The 8700-nt window shown below is 36.7% G+C and overlaps 1 protein-coding gene across 1 annotated transcript in view; it reads right to left on the bottom strand.

Moving 5' to 3' along the window:
• Positions 1–1508: 1508 nt before the first annotated feature.
• The window catches only part of LOC143028475 (integrin beta-PS-like), a 38643-nt gene continuing 31451 nt past the window's right edge, over positions 1509–8700 (bottom strand). Inside the window, exons 14-18 of the mRNA XM_076190629.1 lie at positions 5741–5847; positions 5469–5598; positions 4494–4646; positions 4126–4265; positions 1509–1939 (exon numbers count right to left, since the gene is read on the bottom strand). Coding sequence (XP_076046744.1) covers positions 1877–1939; positions 4126–4265; positions 4494–4646; positions 5469–5598; positions 5741–5847 — 593 coding nt within the window. The 3' untranslated portion in view covers positions 1509–1876. The remainder of the gene's footprint in view (positions 1940–4125; positions 4266–4493; positions 4647–5468; positions 5599–5740; positions 5848–8700) is intronic.

The raw sequence follows: 8700 nt of genomic DNA, 5'->3' as shown, positions 1-8700 counted from the left end.
TCCTCAGTCTTGGGTAAAAATTAATCTAATTTTAAAGTATAATTCAACACAACAATCTAGGGGTTAGGATGAAGGTATTTCTATTAATTGTGAGATAATTTTTACAAGGAATATAATCATTACATGAGGCCAGGAATTTAATGTAGTATGCCCATTCTGTGAACTCAAGACACCAGCAGACTTGAACTACCTCCACTCCTGACCCTGTATCCAAATAGTGATGCTCTAAACTGCTTGGTCAGCAAGCATTCCAAAATGGTGCTCTGTAACAAGGCACTGCCCTAGCCCTTTCTGAGAGGTGGTGGTTGTGACATTACATTAAAGCATAACCATTGCATGAAATAATAGCTGGGGACACAGGACTGAGTTTTCATATTCACATTTTCTCTTGTGATAAAACTTTCATTTTATTTACCCATTTCTTGCATTGTGAAATTGCTCATCATGGGAGAGAATTCCTTATTCTTCTCACACATCTTACTCATCAATTTCGTTTCTCCCTGCTTTAAATGATGAGAAAAATACCACCATATTACCTCCTCTGCAGTCCTGCCATTTCTTTTTTGGTGTACTATTTTAGCATGAAGCCAGGAATGGGAAATGAAGTTTTATACCACATAATGCAAAGTACTGGAAATGGGTAATAGTGGCAAAAGGCCATCCTTAAACTATTCCTTGTGAAGCAAACACATTACAAAAGAAAAAAAAAAAACATGAAATTTCTGTCTTGTATTCATCACCCTGGCCTCAATCCTGTCCATAACAGCAGGCAAATGTAATGCTTTGAACACTGATTCCAGAATAGTTTCTTCCTCCCTTGAAGAGCCTTAGATACCTTATGTCCCCAACTAACACCACTTTTGTGTTTGCATTTAGCTACATTCAGTGTCATTGCTTCTAACCTGGGCAGTGGGCAGGAGACAGCCTTTCATCCATGAGGAGATATGATGAGAAGGAAACAAAGGTGGTAGATGGGAGTGGAATGGATGTGAGCAGGTGGATGCATGCCTTCTGCCTTGGCTACCCCCCTTTACGAGGGGAAAGAAGCCCTTGGTATATGGATAGAAAGACTGTGCCATTTAATTTCTAAACTTATTATATTCCTTTCTGTTCTCTTCTCTCTCACTCCTTTGTTCCTCACTCCACCAGTTTGTTCCTCTCCTTCCATCCCAACCTTTCTCATAGTACATAAATTTTTAGCTATCTCTCGTTGCCACTTTTAATTTCTCCCATTTCTTCTTCTCCATCTCCAATTTTTCTGCCTCTCCCTTCTTTCCATTTCTCCCTCATTTGCCCTTTTGTATTCCCTAGGCAGTTCATTCTTCCTCCCTTTTCCAACACTTATTTGTTTCTCTTCTCTGCATTTATTTGCCACTTTCAGTCCAAAGTTAATGAGTTGATAAAATCTAACCCCTCTCACCATTCTCATATCCAAAATCATTCTCATTGGCTTTTGGTCAATGACATGATTAATGATATATTATACACCTTTGTTGTGCTTCCATGTATATTTGTGTATTATTTTTTTTTACCCAAGTGCTGCCAACAACCATATTTCTTGTGGTAGTCAATACAATTCAATTTAACACTCCATTCTCAAGCAGCCAAGGCACCCCAAAACAGCCAGTCACTCCCTTGATGTGCTCATTACCTGTTCTTTGTTTATATTCCCTAATTCTATGACTTTCTCTTCCATCTTAAAAGTAATGTAAAAAAAAAAAAAACCCAGCAGGAACTCTATTTCAGAAGTTAAAAATAAATGGCTTTCCCTTTCTTGAAGTCATTTCATGACAACTTAACAGTATTATAACTAATTCTTTGTAAAGATAATGAAAATTAACACAAAAATTTACCTCATCACTTAGAAAAAAGCTTCCTAATTTCTGAATGAAGGGTTGGGGAAAGTGCTGGTTGCTGGCTGATAAAGTGGGTTGCTTTGCTGAAATTTAATATTGTAGAAAATTAGTTTTAGTGTAAGTATTCCTAAAAACTTAGGGAAATGGTAAAATTAATATGACTCATCCATCATAAGAATATATATATATATATATATATATATATATATATATATATATATATATATATATATATATATATATATATATATATATATATATGTATTTATATATGCATTTCCCTAGTTGTATTTTACGGGAAGGGGAGCTATGCTTGTGGTGTCCTGTCTTCATATCTCATTTTATCTATACTGTTTTTAAATTCATGTATTGTTTTTGCACACACCACTTTCTCATCTAACTTGCTCCAAATGTCTAATACTCTGTGGAGAAAGCTGTTCTTTTTCAGATCTTTTTATAACTGTCTTTCATGATTTTCTTTCTGTGTCCTCTTGTATTTCTGCTATCCCATTTTATTAGATCCTCTCTATCAATAGTTTCTATGCCTTTCATGATTCTATAAATAGTTATCAAGTCTCCTCTCTCTCTTCTTTGCTCTAATCTCTGTAGCTCAAGTTTTGCTAGTCTCTCTTCATATGCATATGCAAGTCCTTCTTGGACTTGCAGAAGGCTTTTGACAAAGTACCACATAAAAAGTTAATAAAAAAAATTAAATAGTAGGAGGAATACAAGGGAAGCTACTGGAATGGATGAAAGATTTCTTGAGGGGGAGAAAAATGAGAGTGGTACTTAGAGACTAGAACTCAAATCGGGAAGATATGATAAGTGGCATCCCACAGGGCTCTGTATTGGCTCCTTTAATGTTTGCCATATATATAAATGATATGGATGAAGGAGTGAAATGTTATATGAAGTTCTTTGCTGATAATACCAAACTATTTAAGAGAGTAAGCACAGAAGAAGACTGCAGATCGCTACAAGAAGATCTAGACAAAATATGGAAATGGAGTAAGAAGTGTGATGTGAACTTTAACATTAAGAAATGCAGTATAATGGAATTTGGAAAAAGCAAAAATAGATTGTCGGGTCGATATAAAATTGGTACCAAGGAAGTAAAAAAAGTCAACTCAGAAAGGGACCTTGGAGTAATTATCTCAAGTGACTTGACACCTGATAAACATGTCAACAAACTAGCTGGAGAGACCTTTAACTTATTAAGATCAATGAAAGTGGCCTTTGACCACATGGATGAAGAAATGGTAAAGAAAATATTAATTACACTGATAAGACCCAAATTGGAGTATGCTGTGACACTGAGCACCTAGTAAAAAAAACATAAAAGAAATTAGAACGAATTCAAAGAGCAGAGACAAAAATGGCACCTACGCTCTCAAATCTGACATACGAACAAATATTGGATCAATTACATCTATCAATGCTGGAACAGAGAGGAGAAAGAGGTGATTTGCTGACTATTTACAGAATTATGAAAGGGATAGAAGTTCTTCATAGAGATGACTTATTAAAATGGGACAGAAGAGAAATATGAGGGCATGAGAAGAAGATAAAGAAGGACAGTTACAGAAGAGATTTGAAAAAGAAAAGCTTCCCACACAGAGTGATTGATGTCTGGAACAAACTAAATGGGGAAACAGTGAATGCCAAAACTATACAGGATTTTAAAAACAAACTGGATGCGGAGAGATACAAAAGCGGGTCACTATGAGCATAGCTATCGTCCCATAAAATACAACTAGGTAAATACACCAGCCCCCCCCCCCCCAAAAAAAAAAAGAAGAAGAAAGAATTCAACGAGCAGCAACAGAGATGGCACCAACAATCTACAATTTGACATACGAACAAAGATTGGACAAATTAAATTGACCAACCCTAGCACATGTACAAAGAAGAGAAAGGGGTGATTTGATAACCATTTACAGAATTATGAAAGAGATGGAAATTCTTGATAGGGATAACCTAAAATGGGACAAAAGAAATACAAGAGGACACAAGAAGAAACTTAAGAAGGACAGTTACAGGAGAGATCTGAAAAAGAATAGCTTCCCACACAGATTGATAGATATTTGGAACAAATTGAATGAGGAAACAGTGAGTGCTAAAACTATACATGACTTTATGAAAAAACTGGATGCCGAAAGATACAATAGCAGTCCACAATGAGCATAGCTCTCTTCCTGCAAAATACAACTAGGTAAATACACACACATTCAAAGTCTTATGAAGGCTTGCACACTCATTACTGCCTTACCTGATCCCATTTGGCTTTCTTCCTTTCTTCCTCAAACTTGGCATATTCTTTGCGATCTTGAATGCTAGTTACAATTTTCCATATAATCAAGGTCAAAAGTCCAACAGCCACAACAGCTCCGATAATACCAAATACAAGGCCTAGAAAATGTATCAACAAGTGACTCATTAGATTCATTAAAGATATTTTGTTTACAAAAGGCCACCCCTCCTTTGTCACTTGAATATAAAATTGGTTTAAATCTGTATACTAATAAAGAGCATTTTTACTCATTGTCCAAAGATCTCATCAATTAACAATAATGATGATATATGATACCATGATAATAACTGATGGATGTTAATGTGCTTATGTAATGATATACTAACCTAAGACAGCAAATCCTGGTGGACATTCCATGAGGCTTTGAGCTTTGATGCTGTATGTCTCACTGGCTGGCATGTACAAGTACGTGAATTTGAATTCACAGTTGTTTGACTCATCCACAAATGAGCACAACTGAGCACCTTTATCCACTTCACCTGTTTTTATTGAAATAAAAAAAAAATGTATATTACCAGCATTTATTGGCAATGAAATCCAATAACATTGCTCATTACTCTGAAACTTCTGATTCTAAATATGTACATCATCGTGTTCAGAGATAGTGCCCCAAGATTGGAAGAAGGCTTATGTTCATACAGAAAGAAGAAATGTGAAACACCAGAACTACGTCTTCCAATCAGTCTTGCACAGTATTTCCCTTTTCTGCTGCTCCATGATCTTGCTAAAGTTAACCATGTCCTTCTCTTGGCTAAAAAATCAACTTTCTTAAACATCAATCAATTCACCCATCTTTTTCTCATTTGATTTGTTTCTAGCACTGTTTTCCTTTATTATAATAAGAAGTTAATCCTTCTCATCTGCCAGAATGTTGTTTTTACTTTTAAGGTGGAGTGTTTCTTATTTTTCATGTTCAAGCTTGTGCTCAAAATCACAAAGCTCATATGCATTACATGGGTTCTGTCCCATGAAGGCAGATGAACAGATTAATTTCAGTCTGATGACACTTGCCTGCTCACTACCAAGCTGTGTGTTTAGCAATTGTGAGTTTGTTACTGTCACTGGCTATTAGGAGAAGGAGTAGGGTAGGGGTTCCTGGTTGTTTCCTTTCTCTAAACAAATATAACTGATAACCTAAATGTGCATTTAACTAATTGTAGCATACAAGGAAAGAGATATACTCATGAGGCCCTATCTCTAATTCTCTATCATAATTAGCTTTAAATACATGTATGGTTCCAGTTTGGGTTATTTCACTGTTGTTGTTCCCATGGTAACCTTGTGAATATACAAAGGCTTACCTTGAAGAGATTCAATACCCTCAGGAATGATGGTGCACTTGTCACATGCTGATCCTTTCAATTTCCCCATGCCAAAGAGCCTACACTGCACACAGTCCCGATACTTCACACATCTCCCTGTTTGGCATGTCTGTATGGATACCCAAATCATAATGGAGAAGCTGAATTTACTCATTAAAGCGAGTCACAGAAATGTTGGAATGTTTACAATAGAAAAAAATAAATAAATAAATAAATAAAAAATTATACTCAAGTGAATCAGTAATACTTACACGGCACTCTTCACAATATTTGCCAGAATATGAAATGCCATTTTTCTTTTCACAGGTGCATTTTCCACAGTTACATGTGCCATGTCCAGAACAAGCTTCCACCCCTCCTGTTGAAATAATGGGAGAGTTAGAATGAGGAAGAGAGAGAGAGAGAAAAAGAGAGAAAGATGGAAAGAGAAAGACAAAGAGAGTGAAAGAAAAAGGGAAAAAATTTACTGGAGCTTCATGATGTGTATCTATGAACCAATGGCATTACATAATAGAAATATTACTAACACAAGAATGAAATTATAATGCAATCTAAATCATGTAAGGATCTTTGGTGTTCCTCAATTTCATAACTCGTCAATGGTTGAAGAATACATATGTGTCAAATACTGATGATTTTATTTGTTTTCCATCTTCAATCTTTAATATATACAATATAAATCTCAAGTATTGTTGTCATGTAATGTAAGGGGAAGTTCTCATATAACACCGAAGAGAAAAATCAACACTTCCAAGCTTCTGGAGTCCTACGCCCTCCTTCTCTGTGGTGATATACATCCCTGTCCTAGCCCAGCTGCAACGAGAGTCCCAAAACACCCATGTGTAAGCTGTCTAAAAGGAGTCTGTCGCAACAGTAGAGCCATCAGCTGCAAGTCATGTGGGGAATGGACTCATATCAAGTGTTGCGGAATTTCTCTTGAAACCTACAATGCTGCCTTGGTGAATGAGGACATTCTCCACTTCACTTGCAATGGGTGTACACTTAAAGAACTACCAGTACCCCCCATGTCCAATGGTGAGGATGACCCTACACATGTTAACCCCGATCGCTGTGCCTCGCCCCAGTCAACACCTGGGGATGATTTCAACTGCTTCAACAAATGGGGCCTCCACTTCGTGCACTTGAATGCCAGAAGCCTTCTACCTAAGATAGACAAGTTCCGTCTACTAGCGCAGCAGACCAGGGCAGCAGTCATTGGTGTCACTGAAACTTGGCTAGACAGTACCATCTCCGACTCAGAAATTGCAATTTCAGGTTATAGTGTTGTGCGTATTGATAGAAAGAGGACCAGAGGAGGGGTATGTACTTTCATTTGCAATAATTTAGCATTCAACCCCCATACAGACCTTATGAGTAACAAGGGGCTCAAAGCTGTTTGGGTAGAAATATTGTTACCTAAATCGCATCCCATCTTATGCGGGGTCTGTTACACACCACTGAAACAGATGTCCTTCTATAGCGTATTAGAATCTACCTGTTTCAATCGGGTCAATATGCATGACCAAGAAATTATTATCCTAGGTGATTTTAATATGAATCTGGCAAGTACAAATAATAACCTTGTTAAGGCAATGAGAGACTTGCTAAAATCTCATGGCCTGACACAACTGATTGACGAGCCTACTTGAATAGCAGGCACATCCAGGTCCATCATAGATCTTATCCTGGTCTCCAATTGTAATAAGATAACTCAGGCTGGTGCTTGTGATTTTGGTCTTAGTGACCACAAGCTCATATATTGTACTAGCAAAGCTAGGAAGACAATTTTCAACAAGCACAACACAGTGAAGCTTCGTACCATGAAGCATTACTCACAGGAACATTTTGTAGATGAACTGGGTAGGACAGGCTGGTCGCCAATACTAAATTGTACTGATGTTTATGAGGCCTGGTCTAATTTTAAGTACACATTTCTTACTATTATTGACAGAGTAGTGCCTCTCAAAGAGATACGAATAAAACAGAGGATGGAATCATGGATGACAAATGAAGTACTGGGTTTAATTTGTGATAGAGACAGATTTATTGCTAGATTTAGGAAAAGTAGAAAACAGAAGGACTATAATGGCTTTCTGTACTAAAGGAATCAGGTGAAATATTGGAAGGAAAAATCCAAAGCTGATTATTGTACTAACATGGTGAACCAGAACAAACACGATCCAAGGAAGCTTTGGCAAACTCTGAAGACCCTAGAAATTCACACAAAGCCTAGCAACAAAGTAGACAGGATAGGACTCATGATACCATATATACTCGTCTATAGGTCGATCTTGTGTAAAGGTCGACCCACATTTTTGGCCAAAAAATCTGGAATTTTCCATATATCTCATGTACAGGTCGAGTGGCTTGTTTTTGTTTTGGTGCTGTGAGCATTCCAATGTCTTAATGCTTTGAAGTGGCATGGCTTGCCTGGTATAGCAATTGATTATTATGGTTTTTTCACTTCATTAATTCTGATGTATTTTGGTTTATGCTTTTTCAAGTTCACAGATTTTAATATTTAATAAGTATCACTGAAATTGCCATTTCAGCAGAGTGAAAAACTTAAACAGATTACCAAGTAATGTATGGTATACAGAATAAACTGGCTAGGTGTGTTTCATTAAAAACAATTTTAACCAACAATGTCTCAGAGTAGTCTTGTAATCTCAACTGTGCGGACGATCAGGCTAATGATAATGTGGAGGAGGAAGATGATGTTGATGTTCCTGTGGCTGATGAAGTTGATCCGTATGACGATACTCTACACAAAAATGAGTGGGAGGAGCTGTTTGGTGGTGAAGATGACGACAGCAAGGAAAACGATTTTGGTGGATTTTAGTTAAAATATTTAGGATTATACCATGTGTCACTGTAACAGTAACAAGTTGGCAATACTGAACAGTTTGTTTTCGTGATGGTGAGATCCATGCATTGTTTTGGTAATGGTAACAATAATATATACCATATAGAAAGCTAAATTTGGGTAAATTTTTAGTTTCGACCATGGGCGCAATATAGCAATAAAAAATTAATTATTAATTTTGTAAATTATAATGTATCAACGTAATATGCAATTTTGTGAGCGGAAATAAAAAACAAAAAAGGTGCTAAAACAGATTTCGTAAGTAACGAAGTCGTGTCGGACGAATGGTACGCCATGTTTGTTATGATAGATGCCGACGTCGAAGAAATGAAAGGATGATAAATT

Source organism: Oratosquilla oratoria, chromosome 9, assembly GCF_046742065.1.
Source record: "Oratosquilla oratoria isolate Oo_2021 chromosome 9, ASM4674206v1, whole genome shotgun sequence".
NCBI lineage: Eukaryota > Metazoa > Arthropoda > Malacostraca > Stomatopoda > Squillidae > Oratosquilla > Oratosquilla oratoria.
Note: the sequence above shows the minus strand (reverse complement) of the source record. Positions and strands in the feature narration are given on the sequence as shown.